We start from the raw sequence: 18,189 nt of genomic DNA, 5'->3' as shown, positions 1-18,189 counted from the left end.
TACCATTATTACATGCTGCTACCCCATTATTTTTGCCAGTTCAGTGTATATATATATATATATATATATATACACACACACACACACACATACATACATAGCAGGTGTGCACTTTCGGTGTGACTAGGCAATCCGTGCACAGAGACACTCCCATTCTGAGTGTCTCCATCCAGGCGCGCAACAGACATGCTCTCCCATTCTAAACAGAATGTTTACAAGTGCGCTGTCAGCAGCAGCTTTTAAGGGTATGGTCAATACCCCAAAGAAAAATGGAAATTAAATAGTAAATACCAGCGCTGGCTGGCCATCTATATCTTCATACATTATAAAGCTAACTGTGCAAAAACCCCAGCCAACTAAATTCCAAGGACGTCTTGAGTGGTATTATCCATTTAATTTCCCCTTTTTCTTTTTAATTATAGTCTGTTTATATACCTATATACTGTTTTACATTGACTATAACTTTTTAATAAATGTGTTATTCTGAACAAGCCGTTTACAAATACAACAGTTTTTTTTAAGGTTTTCTACAGCCAGCGCTGGTATTTACTATTTAACGCTCTCCCATTCTACCAAATGGGGAGCGTCTCCGTCACGGGGGCGAGCGCCCGGCTGGACAGAGACGCTCTCGGCGATAGGCGTTCCCGCCCAGGCACAAACAGAGCCACGAGTAGTGTGGCTCCATCTGTATGGTGTATGTATGTATATATATGTATATATATATATATATATATATATATATGTATATATATATATATATATATATATATATATATATACACACACACACACATCTTAATAATTTGGTTCAAACTTCTTATATTGTGAATTTAGGCGTAATATATTTATCACATCCGCAGGACTGTCCTCATGTTTTCAGCCACAGCCTTACTGTATATAAAGTCACAGAATTCCTTGGTGACATGTAATATCTTCATATTTCAAGACAAGAAATGCATTATCCCATGAAAATATTCAGAGGAAGCCAACACTACACTTACATCTCCATAATCTGGCTCCGTACATGGTATGGAATTATTTTTCAGTAAAGGCAATTAATAAATAAAAAATAAATACTAAACAGACTTCAGTAGACTGCTCTCTCTTTGGAATGACATTTCAGTGCTTACTGTATGTCCTTGAAAGGTTTTGACTGGGCGGTCACAGCCAAGTCTACAAACATGAATGCACATGTCTGTGCTACAGGAGGCAAAGGTGGTATTGTTCTGCCAGTCCACATCTAGTGCAGGAGCTGTGGAGTAAATACAGTAGGTCAATATTATTTAAAAAGAATGATCATTATTATCTCACCTCAATTTATTTGAGTGAATGGAATGGCTGGCTATTCTCATTTCAATCTGTTGGAAAACGGACCACCCCACCTCAAGACCATTCACCATGACATGTTTGGGTTTTAAATTACCTACATTGAAAACGATATTACCAGGGGCGGCTCTAGAGGTGTGGCTGCAGCACAGTCCAAAATTCAAATTGGGGAGCCACACCAACTGCCACTCCAAATGCTGCCAAACATCGCCATCTGGGACCCACTGGCAGTTGGTATGGCTCCCCTATTTAATTTTAGACTGTGCTGCAGCCCCGCCTCTGGAGCCGTCACTGGATACTACATTAAACCCGGTTTGACTACCCGGGAAAGCAGCCAGCCATTAGATACACTAGACTATGTGCGGGAGGGAGCCATCAAAGGCAATTCATTAGCAAACATGTTCTTTAGGGTGTAAGCATTTTAGACATGTCTTTCCTACGACAGAGAGATACAGTATGTATGTTAAAACTTAAAAGACTGAAAATTGTTCTCTTCGTACAGTGCAAAAATGATTAAGAAGAATGCAGCAAGGTACAGTACCTGAGTGAAAGGGGAACTGTTGCTTTGCCTCTCCTGTGTGAGCATCCCAGATTATTGTAGTCTACATAGAAAACAATGGGAACGTCATTAATGGTCACCGCTTCTCTAATAAAAATACATGAACAAATTCCCTACTTTTAAATAGTTCCATGTAAAACAGCACTGTTCCATCCTTTCCCTGCTAATCGTTATTTCATCTGGCATATGTGTGATTCCTATGCTAGTATTTGGTCAAACTGGCGAACAATTAGATGTTATTACAGTTTACTCACTCCACAGGCATTTCTTTGGATAGTTCAGCTTAATCCTTTCTTAAGTTTAACTATTTCTGCCAGTGTAAAATGTGATTAGGTTGTTCTTAGCAGTATTCAAGGATGTAGCTATAGAATTAGCAGGGGTGCAGCTCATGGTCCGGCCCTCCCCTTATGCTGCCATCAGGCTGGCGCTAGCCTCCTGAACCATTCTAGTGAAAATATTGTGTTCTAATAATAATACTGTCAGCGGTCAGGGCCGTCTTAACAACAGTGTAGGCCCCTGGCCAAAGCAATGCACTGGGGCCCTTACCCATCCTCCAGCGGTAGAGGTGGGAGGTGCTATCAGTGGCAACTTTGATGTCCCGCAGGCTGTAGGGGGTGTTCTATCTTCCATTCGGCATGTAGGACCTGGAGCAGTAATTTCTGCTAATTACTCCTTTATTGCACAGATGGTGGGAGATAGGGCAGGAGGCCTAGAAGGGGGCATTAGGCTGAATGAAGGGTCCCAGTACATGACTTCCAGGGTGGTAGGGGGTATTTAATACGTTGGGGAGGAGTGGATAGTGGCGTGGGCTTAATATTCATCCTTTTCTGGTGAGTGGGCAGCTTGCTTGACTGCAGATATCTCCAGTTCCTGGGAATAGATTTCTTAGCTTTTAATGCAGGGGTGGGGAACCTTTGGCCCTCCAGCTGTTGTTGAACTACACATCCCAGCGTGCCCTGCTACAGTTTTGCTATTTGGCCATGCTAAAACTATTGCAAGGCATGCTGGGATGTGTAGTTCAACAACAGCTGGAGGGCCAAAGGTTCTCCATCCTTGTTTTAATGGGATAAAAAACTAGAGAGTCCCAACTTTCAGGAGGTACTGGGGACTTGGGGATCAGAGTTCAGGAGCCAGAGCAATCCATTAATAAAAATATAAAACTGCATACCAGGCATGTGGAGCTGGAGCACGGACCGGCTGCTGGATGGCTTATATCTCTGGTTACTAAGATACTACGCGACGCTGAGCTGCATTGCACTGCGCTTATAGCTAGCTTACCGCTCCAAAGCATATTAGAATCCTCCTCAGCCTCCAGGCGCTATCATTCTTTCAAAGCAGTTTCCGCATCACGTACAGCACACAAGGTACAGCATGCAGGCTGCGGTGTTATCCGCTCACCTCACTGCCGCCTGCAGCCAGCGCCGGATGGTTGGCAAAGGTGGAGGCTGTGGAGGGAGAAGGAGACGGTGGAAGGGGGGGGGGATGTTTGCTCCCGGGTGTCCTTGCTTCGTGAGGGGAGAGGCGGCTGCGCTGCTCCTGGGGAGGAGGAGGCGGAGGGTGGGGGCTTCGGATCGGTAAGATAGCTATTAGCGTGGTGCAATGCAGCTCAGCACCGCGTAGCATCTTAGTACATCCCGCCCTCTGTGTATTCTGGCGCGCTGTTCCTGCTGCTGCTCCGTGAGTGACGTTGTATGTGTGTCTGTCTGTTACGCAGGGGGGGCTTTGCCAGCAATTTTAGTAGTGGGGGCCCCTACAACCTTCGAAGCTTTGGGTCCCCCACCAGCATTATTCTGGCCCTGCATGTGCACACCCTGCTCTGAGTATTGCACGGCCGGGGATCTGTGGAAATGTTGTTTTGGGGCCCCCCATAGGTCTAGCTACACCCCTGACAAAATTATTACTAGAATAATCAATGTCATTGAGATCATTAGGCAGTTATTGAGCTATAGGATCTGATTTGGAGATAGACACAGTAAGCACAGGAGCTGCATCTTTGGAAACAGCTGCTGTGCAAAAATATGCTAATGCTGCAGAAGGCGTCTTGTGTTAATAGATGCCTCCTGCTTGCTTATGTGATCGGCTGCTGCATCCAAAGACGCATCATCGGATCACTTTGTGAGAACAGATTACTCAGGATAGTTGGAGAATACATGCTGCATGCCTCTGTGTTGGGAAACGCTTCCTGTAGCAGCCTCCAACCTGCCCCTAAACAGACTCAGCTTGTCAATCGGGATGCTGATTAGAGGGCACAGAACCCGTTCTGCGCATGCGGAGTATGGGTACCAAGCATGCACAGTTCAGCTAACATCAGAGATGTACGTAAATAGGTCTCTCACATAGTTAGTGCCAATGGCTAATTTCTGGTATGAAAAACGTAAAATATTATATAATATGTAAACTATTTAGGTATTTTGTAAAGTAGTGCCAGGTTGTCAAGCAGATTATAATAGCCTTTAGCAGTTGACAAAAATGACATATTACTGGCCATTTCAAATCCACTATTAGCAATAAAACACCATCTATTTGATGTAACAAAGGGTTCTTTGTTTGTGAGACTGACAGGTAGATTCAGATGGAGTACACTTTGGTTCCCAGCAGTGGAAATGCTGGGGGGTATGTTACTCTATTGTCATAATAATATTTTAGACTATGCTCATTACAATCATAACACAATTTAGATTTTCTTTCACCGTTTTATAATCCAGTGCATACCTTATCAACACCTGCACTCAATATGGAGTTGCCCTTCTTATTCCACTTCAGTGCAAAGATGGGACCTTTATGCTGACCTAAAGTGCTAGCGAGATTGCCTGTAGAGAGAGGATGAAACCTTTTATTATTATAAATCCTCTATACACAGATTGGCTGCCTCTAAAGGCCCCCACACACTAGGACCGAGGTATCACATGCGCTCCCGTCACTTGCAACACCCCTTCAACTCCCCGGCAGCTCCTGGACTCACAATATCGTAAGTCCAGGTCACCTCACTCACGATGTGCTAACGATAGATCGCATGCGATCTGACATTAAAGCACCTCATCGCAAGCGACAGGGCCAGATCTTACCTGCTGCAGGTAAGATCTGAAAACCCTACTTACAACCCCCGGGAGCGCGCCTCAGATCTCAATTATAAGTGGACCACACACAATGTTGTCCACTTACTTGCGATACGTCGGCCCAATGCGCCAATGTCATGCCAAGAGGCACAATATCATCGTAGTGTATAGGCACCTTAAATCTAGTCTTTAACTAACAAAGATGTATAAGAGGGTTGTGGTATAGAATCGCTACAGTAATTACATAGACAGTCATTAGGTTGACCCCATGTGGTCAACATGAATTAGATCGACAGGATTAAAAGGTCGACACGGAAAAAGTAGCAAGTAGAGAAGGTCAACAGGCCAACAGGGTTAAAAGATCAACATGGAAATGTTTTTTACATTTTTTGGGTGGCAATATGTATTTGTATGTTTCTACTACAAACCTGTCGCATTATGTCGACTTGATCAGAATGTCATGTCAACCATATGGTGTTGACCTATTGACTATCTAGACACTGTCTATCTATACATTGGAACACATAAGAATTAAGCTGGGTACACACTGGAGTGATGTGTACCCGGACGATATGGCGGGCGGCATATCGTACCACCCGCACATATCAGAACAATGTAATGAAGAATGGAACAACATCTCATTCCGTCTTTCATTACCTTGCACGGCACCACATGCGATACGGTCCTTTAAAGCTCAGTACACACTGAGCGATACGGCCGATATGTCTTTCTGATTCGGCCTTGTGTACCCAGCTTTAGAGGTTAAAGGAAACTGTCCTTACAAAACCAGAGCAGAATAAACTGAAAAGTAGAAGAAACGGAGGGTGACCAGTGTCCCTGTTGTAATCGTAAAAAAGGATTTAATGTAATAACAGAAATCCTATTTTCGCCTTCATTATACTGTAGATGGACACTTAAGACACTTGGGATGCCCCAAAGCTGTCCCTAAAGGTGGGAGAGCTTCTGGGCAGTGTGCAGTTTCTTTCGGTCACCCTTAAATGCAAAAATCTACAAAAGATAGAATTTAAGGGTCATTCAGAGTTGACAGCTCCCTGTTGTTTTTCGCAGCGCAGCGAACAGGTTACTACTGCGCATGCATATGCATCGCAATGCGCAGGAGCATTGTACGAGTACAAAGCGGATCGTTGCTGGCCGATGGATTTAACGAAGAATACATTCGCACAGCCGATCGCAAGGAGATTGACAGTAAGAGGGCGTTTGTGGGTGGCAACTGGCCATTTTCAGGGAGTGTTTGGAAAAATGCAGGCGTGTCCTAGCGTTTGCAGGGTGGGTGTCTGACGTCAATTCCGGGACCAAAAAGACTGAAGTGATCACAAGGGCTGAGAAACTGCAAAAAACGTTTTCGTCCCGCTCGGCTGCACACGCGTTTGCACACTTGCAATGCGAAAATACACTCCCCCGTGGGCGGCGACTATGCGTTTGCATGGCTGGTAAAAGTAGCTAGCGAGCGATCAACTTGAAATGACCCCCCTAGTTAAAGGGAAAAAAATAATAATAAAAAAAGACATGACAATGGTTGACAATTTTTTATTTATATATTTCACTTTCTAAACTTTTTCCTACTTTACCATCCAAGTGGACTGAGAATAGCAACCTGTACCAAGCTCAGCAAGGCACCCTGCCCAAAGCGCGACAAGTGCAGCATGCCATGCGAGGGGGCGCAATACACTAATGCGGGTTTTTAGTAGGGCAAAAGTGAAAAAAAAAATTATGTTGAGCTTTTTGTGTGTTGACTTTTTCCATTTAGACCTTTTTTTACTGTCTACCTTTTACCCGTCATCCTTTTGAACCTGTCAACTTTATCCATGTAAACCAATTGGGGTCATCCTATTAACTCTAGAATTTTTTACTGTAGATCTAATGAACCCAACCCATTCTTCATACATCCCCCCCCCCACCCCCCCCAAAAAAAAAGAAAAGAAGAAAGCTGGATTGAGGGGCAGTCGATTAGGGGCATGGAGCCTGGGTTAAAGCACCAGATTGGAGAGTACCCAGACTTCTCACTCTACTCCCTTTACCCCAGTGTCCCCCAAAAGCAATAACTACTGTTATATTTGTTAATATTATATATAAATAATATATATCAACAATAACTGAGTTCAGCCGAGTTGTCAATTTTAAAAATTCTGCTTAAAAAAAAATAATAATTTTTGAAACTTTATAAAAACATTTTTTATTTGTAATTTTTAACATTATAATAAATGATTTTTACACCAAATTCTTACACAATTTGACCACTTTGCTGTACTTGGCTATTAGAACCTTTAATCAAATGAAACATGAATGTATGAATAGTACTTACTGTAAATACTGAGTGAAAGGTGTATTATTTGTATGAGCCTTTTTCTAACTATTAATATATAGTAGAGTAGGAGGGATTTATCATGATTCATGTAGCACATATTAGTAGAATCTTGTTAGCAATTCTTCATGCTATTCATTTCAATACAAAAACAGCAGGAGCCATTAGAAATAATATAACTTGCTGAAACGAGCCAGTGGAGTGTTAATAAGTTGTCACGAAACCTACATTTTAATATATGCAAAAGGCACAATATGTATTTATAGTTGGTGTAGATATTAAAGCAAATACAATTTTGTATAGTCTAACTTAATAAGTATGTTCTTTCTGTACATGATCAGGAAAATACTGCTAAATAGAAAACACATTAGGGAACTAGTAGTATTTCCACATGAATTCTATACAGTTCAATTCAAGTGTTAGTTATTGTGGGATCCGGTGTTTAGGTTGACAGCACTTAGGTCGACCTGGTCTGTATGTCGACTTGGAAAAAGGTCGACGTGAGGTTTAAAAAAAAAATTTTTTGGGACTTTTTCATACTTTACGATCCATGTGGACTATGATTGGGAATAGTAACCTGGGCCGGTACTGCGAGGAGACACGGTGCACTTATTGTGGTTCCTGGTCACTTTACGGAGAAAACTATACAAAAAAATAAAAAAGTCAACCTTTTTCCATGTCGACCTTACTCATGTCAACCTATTTCAGGTGTCGACCTAGTCACTGTCGACCAATATTGGTCGACCTAATGACTGTCGACCAAGTTACTATCGACACTATGACCCACACCCAGTTATTGTATAAATGCAAGTTGCCTGCATTCGGATCACTTCCTCCAGCAATCTGGGTCACATACATCACACCTTGCATTACCATAGAGGTGTGCGCATTACCATAGAGGTGTGCAGGAAAACTGATCTTGGATGTTGCTGAGAAGTGAATTACTCTCTTTATGTAGTGATCAAATCATTATTTTTATCTTTTAGATGGTAATGGGCATGCAGTCCCACTTAGCACACTAAACAGTTGCTGCCTCCTTGCAAACACTTTTACTTATAATATTCAGCTGTGACATCATGAGTATAAATATTTTTTATAATTGTATTTACCACTTAATTGCAATATCACTCACTGCAATTTTATAACAAAGAATCAGCCACAAAAATAGGCTACTGGCAAGTGAAGTTCCTGCAAACGCCCTCAAAAACATATATCACATTACTGTAAATTTACCGTCTTGCGTCCAGATTCTTGCAAAGCCATCATATGATCCTGTTGCTAAAAGTGTGCCCTCAGCCTGTTGGAAAGCAAACATATAAAACTAATTTGTCAAATTCTGCTTTCCAATCCTGGATGTCAAACATTGTATTGAATATCTCAGTATTTCAGCTCCAATCATAGCTGCCTAACACTCATGGGGGTCATTTTATCAAGTGTAACATATTCTGAAATTACAGCATTTATTTTTATTGAAATTAAAATGGCATAACCATAATCAATAATTACAAAATCATCACTCTACTCTCATCAGTGCAAACTGTGATCTTAACTGGAATATTCAGTGGGACGTGACTAGAGATGACAATGATAGTATTTGTACTGGATGGACTCCAATGTAAAGATCTGTACTCTACGCTTTGGCACACCACCATTCAAATTAGCTTTTCAGATGACTGCAGAACTTGTGTAAGGTGCAGTTCCAGTGTTTTCTGTACACGATTTAAGGTAGTGAAGGAAAGCAGTGCTGATGGAAATAAACAACAGAAATAAAAACAGCTTAATATATTGTAGCCCACGGTTGAAGCGCATAAACTTTAATGCCCTCCACTAACTGTGGAAGAACCCAGGGCCGTAGAGAGCTGTGCCAGGCCCAAGAACTGTAGGGGGCATGACGTAATGGTGCAGGTCTCATGCACGACCCCTAAAAAAAATAAGTATTGAAAAACATTAATTGTGGCGATTGCACCTCCCAAACCCACAGCAGCAGCAGCCTCACTAGACACAACAAAGCCCAGACCACAGCAGCGTGGGCTGCGGAGAGAAGCTGCTACTGCTGACCGGTAAGAGGGGAGGGGTGGAGGACTCAGGCTCCCCCAACAAGCACAGGTAAATAGTACCTGCTCCTCCATTCCTTACCAGCCATGGGAGTAACCTTAACCCAATTAAAGCAAAACATTTTTACAAACATTTTATGGGAACGGTATGAAGATGAGTGCTGGAGGTTCTCTGAGAGGTCAAATCGGTGCAATGCACATACAACCTACTCAGTGGAGACATGGAAATCAGCAAAAGGGCAATTTCTCTGTGGCCCACATTTGTATTTACATATGTAGGCTGTCACGGAGAGACTGATGGGTCTTTCATCACACATTTCCTGTACCTACTTCAAGGACTTACATGTTCCTCATGAGGAAGCGATAATATGAACACACATACACCTATCCTTTTTGCTCCATATGCGTCACTTAAAAAATGGGATCCTACTACACGGTTTCTGGGTCCCATCCATTACATTGCCTAGATCTCACATAGCCAACCGGTACAGTGCTGGGGGGTAAAGACAGGCAGCAGTTGGGACAGTGCTGGGGACAGGTTACAGGGTAGAGGAGTTTAAGTACAGGTAGCAGTTGGTTTAGAACTGGGGGTTTAGGCAGGGAGCAGTTGGGACAGGGAGGGGGCAAAGGGAATGTGGCAGATGTGGTCAAGGAGGGGGGAATAAGAGTAGATAACAGTTGGGGCAGTACTGGGTGGGAAAGGAGGGGGCAAGGGTATACAGCAGCTGGAGCAGTACTGTGGGGCAAAGATGAGGTAAGGGTATATAGTAGCTGGGGCAAAAGTTAGTATAAGGTTAGTATAACCTCTATAGTGGGTAAAATATTGGAAGGAATTTTGAGGGATAGCATAGAGGATTATCTGCGGAATACTAAGTTTATTAGCAAGAGTCAGCATGGGTTTGTGAGGGACAGATCATGTCAAACTAACTTAAATAGCTTCTACGAGGAAGTGAGCAATAATCTCGACCAGGGAAAAGCAGTGGATGTGGTCTTTTTAGATTTTGCAAAATCCTTCGATACAGTGCCTCACTGGAGACTGATCATTAAATTAGGGGAACTTGGACTAGTAAATACTATTTGTACATGGATAGGTAATTGGCTGGATAACGGTACAACGAGTAGTGGTCAATGGGATGTTCTCCAGCTAGGTACCAGTAGTCAGCGGAATACCACAAGGGTCCGTACTTGGCCCGCTACTGTTCAATATATTTATTAATGATCTAGGAATAGGACTGGGAAGCACAGTGTCAATCTTTGCAGATGATACTAAACTGTATAAGGTAATTCATTCAGAAATAGATGTGGAGTCTCTACAGAATAACTTACTTAAACTTGAAACCTGGGCGTCTAAATGGGGAATGAGGTTCAATATTGAAAAATGCAAAGTTATGCACTTTGGGAGTAAAAACAAACTTGCATCCTACACACTTAATGGGGAAAATCTAGCGGTAGCAGTAGTGGAAAAAGATTTGGGGGTGCTCATACATAATAACAGTACACAATGTCAAAATGCAGCAAAGAAGGCAAGTAAAGTCCTTGCGTGCATAAAAGGGGGAATTGAGACAAGGGACGAGTATATAATCCTGCCTCTGTATAAATCAATGGTACGTCCGCATCTGGAATATTGTGTTAAATTTTGGGCACCATATTATAAAAAAGATATCGGGGAGCTCGAAAGAGTTCAAAGGCGCGCTACTAAACTGATTAAAGTGTTAGAGGAAAGGCTTACTAGGTTAAATATGTATTCCCTTAAAAAGAGGAGACATTATTAATATCTTCAAATATGTAAAGGGTCAATACAAAGAGTTAGCAGGGGAGTTGTTTATTAATAGAACTCTGTATAGGACACGTGGGCACTCACTGAGGCTAGAGGAGAGAAATACAAAACGTAGGAAAGTGTTCTTCACCATAAGGTCAATAAGGATTTGGAACTCCCTGCCGGATAAGATATTAATGGTGGACTCTTTAAATGCATTTAAAAACGGATTGGACAGTTTTCTAGCTGAAAAAGGTATCCAAGGCTATAGCATTTAATATAGTGACATTATGTATATGGGAGTGATAGGAAATATAGTTGTCAGTAGGCACGAAACCATTATTTCGGCTGGTGCATTGTAATGTGCACTGCTTAATACAGATACAGGTTGAACCCGACATTTTGCCTCTTTTCAACCTCATTAACTATGTTACTATGTATTAGGACAGACATTAATGGGGGCAATGCTGGGGGTAGGGAGGAGGTAAGGGAAGACAGCAGCTGCAGCAGTACTGTGGCAATGAGGGGGTTAAGGACTGGCAGCATTATGACCAGTGCTGGGGGTCAGAGGCAGAACTCTGGGAGGCAACGGAGTCATCTGCCGCCGGGCTCCTGCTCTTAAGGGGGGCACCTCTCCTCCAATTCTGTGACACCATTGAATTAAGTTAATTGATATCTGTCGCTGTCTTTTCAGTGGCCGACTTCCTCACTGGTCCCTGCACCTTACAAATCACACCCTCTTTATTATACTGAATATACACATTTTACAAGTGTCACACCCAGGATTAGGAACCACAACCTATTACACTGGAAGCAGACACCTTACTGATGAAGCGGTTTGCTCCTGTATAGGAAATATGAGAATTCTAATTATAGGAAGATACTTCTCTGACAATTACACGTAACTTTATATAGTTAGAATTCTCATGCTTTCTCTACAGGAGCAAATAGCTCCATCAGTAAAGTGTTTGCTGTCAGTGTAACAGGTCATGGGTTCTAATCCTGGGTATTACTGCTAAGAATTGTGTAATTTAAAATAAAAGACAATTAAATGTATAAATACAGTATATAAAAAATTTTCAGAACACTACACACACACACACACACACTTATTTATCTTAATATAGGAAATAGGGGGGCACCAATATTTATCTTGCCTCCGGGCAACTGGGACGAACTTACGCCACTGCTGGGGGTTAGGGAGGTGGTAAGGGTAGATGGCAGACAAGGAGGGGGAAGGGATAGATGGCAGACAAGGAGGGGAAAGGGATAGATAGCAGTTGAGGCAGTACTAGGGCAAGAAGGGAGTTTGGGGCAGGCAGTACTGGGGGTAGGGGAAAAAAACAGTTGGTACAGTGAGGGGGTTAAAGGCAGGCAGTAATGACAGAGTGCGCTGCTAGAGTTATTCTATTGCCAGGGCTTTACTGTGCTGACCCGTCACCCTTCTCTGTCCCTTGTCTGTCAGGCACGACGTCTCTGGCATTACCATATCCCTTACTTGTATAGTGTCTTTCGGAGATGTACAGTAGGACTGGACAAGGAGTGGGCTGGTTACCTATGTATTTGCGACTATTGCAACAGGTGGGATCCAGCACTCCTATATGGGGATGACTGCGTGCCCCCCTGGTAATGAGCAGCCTCTCCATTCACTGTGCACTTCCACTTCAGAGAGGCCGGTAACCAGCTCCTGTGTATGATGAATGTGTGATTGCATGGCCAGGATGGACGGCCTCTCCGGTCAGGTGCTGTGTGTGTGTGTGTGCGTGTGGTCTTGGGCAGCTCGTCACTTTCTGTGTGCTGTCACGAAGCCCTCTCCTTTTTCCCGGGTAAGTGAGTGTGGTGGTCTGCACTGTGGTGAGCCCGATTACATACACTGCTGGAAGCGCAGCACGCCCCTCAGATAGATGCCGCCGTTTAATGACCAGGATACCCGCTGCTCTGCTGCAGATGTGATTACTCTCGACATGACATCTCCTGAGTACTGAGCACAGCCAGGATCAGCCTCTGATGCCTCAGCCCCGACCCCATGCTCCCTGGTGTCCCTTACCTGGCAGGGAACCCATTGTGCAGTGGCCACCCAAGGTAATGGGCTAGGACGGTATAGCAAGTCCTGTGGGGCTCACTCATCTTCTAAAAGTGGGTCCTAGGCAGCCATTTTGGGGTAAAATACGCAATTTAGCGCATATATGTTAATAAACCTAACAAAGGATTGGTTATGCCAAATCCTTTTCTCTCATCAATAAATGAGACCCATAAATCCTAACAGGGATGTTTCTTAATTCTCTATACAGGTGAACTTTGGTAAATATATCTGTGTGTATTGATACAATATCTCAAAATATATACTGAATTTGCCCTTGGAGCAGCAACTTTTAAAGACCTAGCTAGAGCGTACACCTTTAATCCTAATCGTGGGTTCATGTATTCTGACTGACTTGCTGTTCTCCAATGTACCAGGAGGTATTGGCACTAGTGATGTGCACCGGAAATTTTTCGGGTTTTGTGTTTTGGATTCGGTTCCGCGGCCGTGTTTTGAATTCGGACGCGTTTTGGCAAAACCTCCCTGAAATTTTTTTGTCAGATTCGGGTGTGTTTTGGATTCGTTTTTTTTTTTTACAAAAAACCCTCAAAAACAGCTTAAATCATAGAATTTGGGGGTCATTTTGATCCCATAGTATTATTAACCTCAATAACCATAATTTACACTCATTTCCAGTCTATTCTGAACACCTCACACCTCACAATATTATTTTTAGTCCTAAAATTTGCACCGAGGTCGCTGGATGACTAAGCTAAGCGACCCAAGTGGCCGACACAAACACCTGGCCCATCTAGGAGTGGCACTGCAGTGTCAGACAGGATGGCCGATTTAAAAAATAGTCCCCAAACAGAACATGATGCAAAGAAAAAAAGAGGTGCACCAAGGTCGCTGGATGGCTAAGCTAAGCGACCCAAGTGGCCGACACAAACACCTGGCCCATCTAGGAGTGGCACTGCAGTGTCAGACAGGATGGCACTTCAAAAAATTGTCCCCAAACAGCACATGATGCAAAGAAAAAAAGAGGTGCACCAAGGTCGCTGGATGGCTAAGCTAAGCGACTCAAGTGGCCGACATAAACACCTGGCCCATCTAGGAGTAGCACTGCAGTGTCAGACAGGATGGCCGATTTAAAAAATAGTCCCCAAACAGCACGATGCAAAGAAAAAAAAGAGGTGCACCAAGGTCGCTGGATGGCTAAGCTAAGCGACCCAAGTGGCCGACACAAACACCTGGCCCATCTAGGAGTGGCACTGCAGTGTCAGACAGGATGGCCGATTTAAAAAATAGTCCCCAAACAGCACATGATGCAAAGAAAAAAAGAGGTGCACCAAGGTCGCTGGATGGCTAAGCTAAGCGACCCAAGTGGCCGACACAAACTCCTGGCCCATCTAGGAGTGGCACTGCAGTTTTCTAGCGAGAGGATGAGTGCTTCCAGCCTCATGTGAATCTGAACCACTAGCCATGAACATAGGCCAGGGCCTCAGCCGTTCCTTGCCACTCCGTGTCGTAAATGGCATATTGGCAAGTTTGCGCTTCTCATCAGATGCTTTTAATTTTGATTTTTGGGTCATTTTACTGAACTTTTGTAGTATACTTGACGACACAGAGGAAGAGCAATGGACTACTGTACCGTACTGCTATATATATACTGGTGGTCAGCAAAATTCTGCACTGTCCTCCTACTATATAATACTGCGCACAACTAAAATACAGCACAGGTATGGATGGATAGAATACTTGACGACAGAGGTAGGTAGAGCAGTGGACTACTGTACCGTACTGCTATATACAGTATATACTGGTGGTCAGCAAAATTCTGCACTTTCCTCCTACTATATAATACTGCGCACAACTAAAATGCAGCACAGGTATGGATGGATAGTATACTTGACGACACAGAGGTAGGTAGAGCAGTGGACTACTGTACCGTACTGCTATATATATACTGGTGGTCAGCAAAATTCTGCACTGTCCTCCTACTATATAATACTGTGCACAACTAAAATGCAGCACAGGTATGGATGGATAGTATACTTGACGACACAGAGGTAGGTAGAGCAGTGGACTACTGTACCGTACTGCTATATATATACTGGTGGTCAGCAAAATTCTGCACTGTCCTCCTACTATATAATACTGATCACAACTAAAATGCAGCACAGGTATGGATGGATAGTATACTTGACGACACAGAGGTAGGTAGAGCAGTGGACTACTGTACTGTACTGCTATATATATACTGGTGGTCAGCAAAATTCTGCACTGTCATCCTACTATATAATACTGCGCACAACTAAAATGCAGCACAGGTATGGATGGATAGTATACTTGATGACACAGAGGCAGGTAGAGCAGTGGACTACTGTACCGTACTGCTATATATATACTGGTGGTCAGCAAAATTCTGCACTGTCCTCCTACTATATAATACTGCGCACAACTAAAATACAGCACAGGTATGGATGGATAGTATACTTGACGATACAGAGGTAGGTAGAGCAGTGGACTACTGTACCGTACTGCTATATACAGTATATACTGGTGGTCAGTAAAATTCTGCACTGTCCTCCTACTATATAATACTGCGCACAACTAAAATGCAGCACAGGTATGGATGGATAGTATACTTGACGATACAGAGGTAGGTAGAGCAGTGGACTACTGTACCGTACTGCTATATATATACTGGTGGTCAGCAAAATTCTGCACTGTCCTCCTACTATATAATACTGCACACAACTAAAATGCAGCACAGGTATGGATGGATAGTATACTTGACACACAGAGGTAGGTAGAGCAGTGGACTACTGTACCGTACTGCTATATATATATACCGGTGGTCAGCAAAATTCTGCACTGTCCTCCTACTATATAATACTGCGCACAACTAAAATACAGCACAGGTATGGATGGATGGATAGTATACTTGACGACACAGAGGTAGGTAGAGCAGTGGACTACTGTACCGTACTGCTATATATATATACTGGTGGTCAGCAAAATTCTGCACTGTCCTCCTACTATATAATACTGTGCACAACTAAAATGCAGCACAGGTATGGATGGATAGTATACTTGACACACACAGGTAGGTAGAGCAGTGGACTACTGTACCGTACTGCTATATATATATACTGGTGGTCAGCAAAATTCTGCACTGTCCTCCTACTATATAATACTGCGCACAACTAAAATACAGCACAGGTATGGATGGATAGTACACTTGACGATACAGAGGTAGGTAGAGCAGTGGACTACTGTACCGTACTGCTATATATATACTGGTGGTCAGCAAAATTCGGCACTGTCCTCCTACTACATAATACTGTGCACAACTAAAATGCAGCACAGGTATGGATGGATAGTATACTTGACGACACAGAGGCAGGTAGAGCAGTGGACTACTGTACCATACTGCTATATAATACTGGTGGTCAGCAAAATTCTGCACTGTCCTCCTACTATATACTACAATGCAGCACAGATATGGAGCGTTTTTCAGGCAGAGAACGTAGATATTTTCAGCACACTGAGCACAGATATTTGCAAGCACAACTGAGCACAGATATTTGCAGCACACTGAGCACAGATATTTGCAGCACACTGAACACAGAAACTGAGAGAACGCTGCACGTCCTCTCCCTATCATCTCCATTGCACGATTGAAAATGGCGGCGACACGCGGCTCCTTATATAGAATACGAATCTCACGAGAATCCGACAGCGGGATGATGACGTTTGGGCGCGCTCGGGTTAACCGAGCAAGGCGGGAAGATCCGAGTCTGCCTCGGAACCGTGTAAAATGGGTGAAGTTCGGGGGGGTTCGGATTCCGAGGAACCGAACCCGCTCATCACTAATTGGCACTGTACAGAAAATTATGCTTCCCATCTTAAAGGACTGTAATGTACAATGACTAATCTCATAATCCATTCTTGCAGGTTGGTACTATAATCCGTGCCATTTCTAGCAGTGTGTGAGCCGTGTAATCGCATGGGGCGCCCATGCAGCACTTGCTGGCTCCTATCCTGCTCACCCTTCTCCCTCCCATAGTACTCCGTTGGGGGGGGCACCAAGTTTCGCATAATGAAGCGGTTGTGTTGTGACGTCACGATGCATACTTTTTCAAAACTCCACCCCTCCGAGCAGAGTAAGCAGAATAGCAGGCTGGCAGCCTGGCACCAGTGAGTATACACCACTGGCAATGAGTATTACGCCTGGCAATGAGCATTATACACGAGCATGGCACCCAGAGCCAGATAACGAAACCCCAGTCAATGAGCAAGGAATCCCTGGCAACGAGCCTGGAACCTAGAGCATGAAACCCCTGGCAACGAGCAGGTCATTTAAAAGTTATTAGAAGCCTTGCTGTAGGGCATGATGTATCAACGGCATTGCGGTCTGTGGCATAATATGTTGCAGATCGCATAATATGATGCAAGGGGCATTACTGTGTGGGGCTTAATATCGTGGAATGTTTTTCTTTCCTGTGGTGGCCAAGGTCTGTTAGTGTAGGGTCAAAAACTAGGTTGTAAGGTAGTCTTTTCCTGAGAGGCCACACCCATTGTAGCAAGCCCACACAGTTTTTAGCAACACCACGCCTCCTCACCTGAAGCTTGCGCGCCGAAGGTGTGTCCTTGCTAAAATGGTTCCCCAATTCCAAATAGAGCCTGCTTGTTGGAGGTATTGTTGCTCTAGTATACAAGCAGACACAATATAGTAGCAATTCATATAAGGCAATGTGCATATGAGGCAATGTGGATTTGAGAGTGTACCATTAAACTCTTGCAACATTGTACATAATTCCAGTACACTTAGTGCAGGTGTTTCACCTTCACTCATATAGGGATCTTCCTAAATCAGTGTTAGATAAATACAATCCACTTGTGGTAGTATGAGTTTCTTTGTAGTCCTACAGGTTGCAATATTATGCCTGCACTACAACACAAGCAGATGTTTAATAATGCTGTATTGAATATCTGGTGCACTCTTTGTTATCTTCCAAACCACAATTTGGGTCATAAATACTTCTTTAAGGTCCCCCAATTTCAATTCAGTGGGGCAATGTGTATTATA

The 18,189-nt window shown here is 43.4% G+C and overlaps 1 protein-coding gene across 6 annotated transcripts in view; it reads right to left on the bottom strand.

Moving 5' to 3' along the window:
* Positions 1-18,189, bottom strand: part of TBL1X (transducin beta like 1 X-linked) — a 495,345-nt gene that overhangs the window by 12,045 nt on the left and 465,111 nt on the right. For all 6 annotated transcript variants that reach the window (XM_063955515.1, XM_063955516.1, XM_063955517.1 and 3 more), the window contains 4 exons: positions 8,498-8,561; positions 4,598-4,695; positions 1,868-1,928; positions 1,131-1,252 (listed from right to left, as the gene is read on the bottom strand). In XM_063955515.1, coding sequence (XP_063811585.1) covers positions 1,131-1,252; positions 1,868-1,928; positions 4,598-4,695; positions 8,498-8,561 — 345 coding nt within the window. The remainder of the gene's footprint in view (positions 1-1,130; positions 1,253-1,867; positions 1,929-4,597; positions 4,696-8,497; positions 8,562-18,189) is intronic.

This window comes from Pseudophryne corroboree, chromosome 2 (assembly GCF_028390025.1).
Source record: "Pseudophryne corroboree isolate aPseCor3 chromosome 2, aPseCor3.hap2, whole genome shotgun sequence".
In the NCBI taxonomy this organism is placed as follows: domain Eukaryota; kingdom Metazoa; phylum Chordata; class Amphibia; order Anura; family Myobatrachidae; genus Pseudophryne; species Pseudophryne corroboree.
This window is presented reverse-complemented; position numbering and strand designations above follow the sequence as displayed.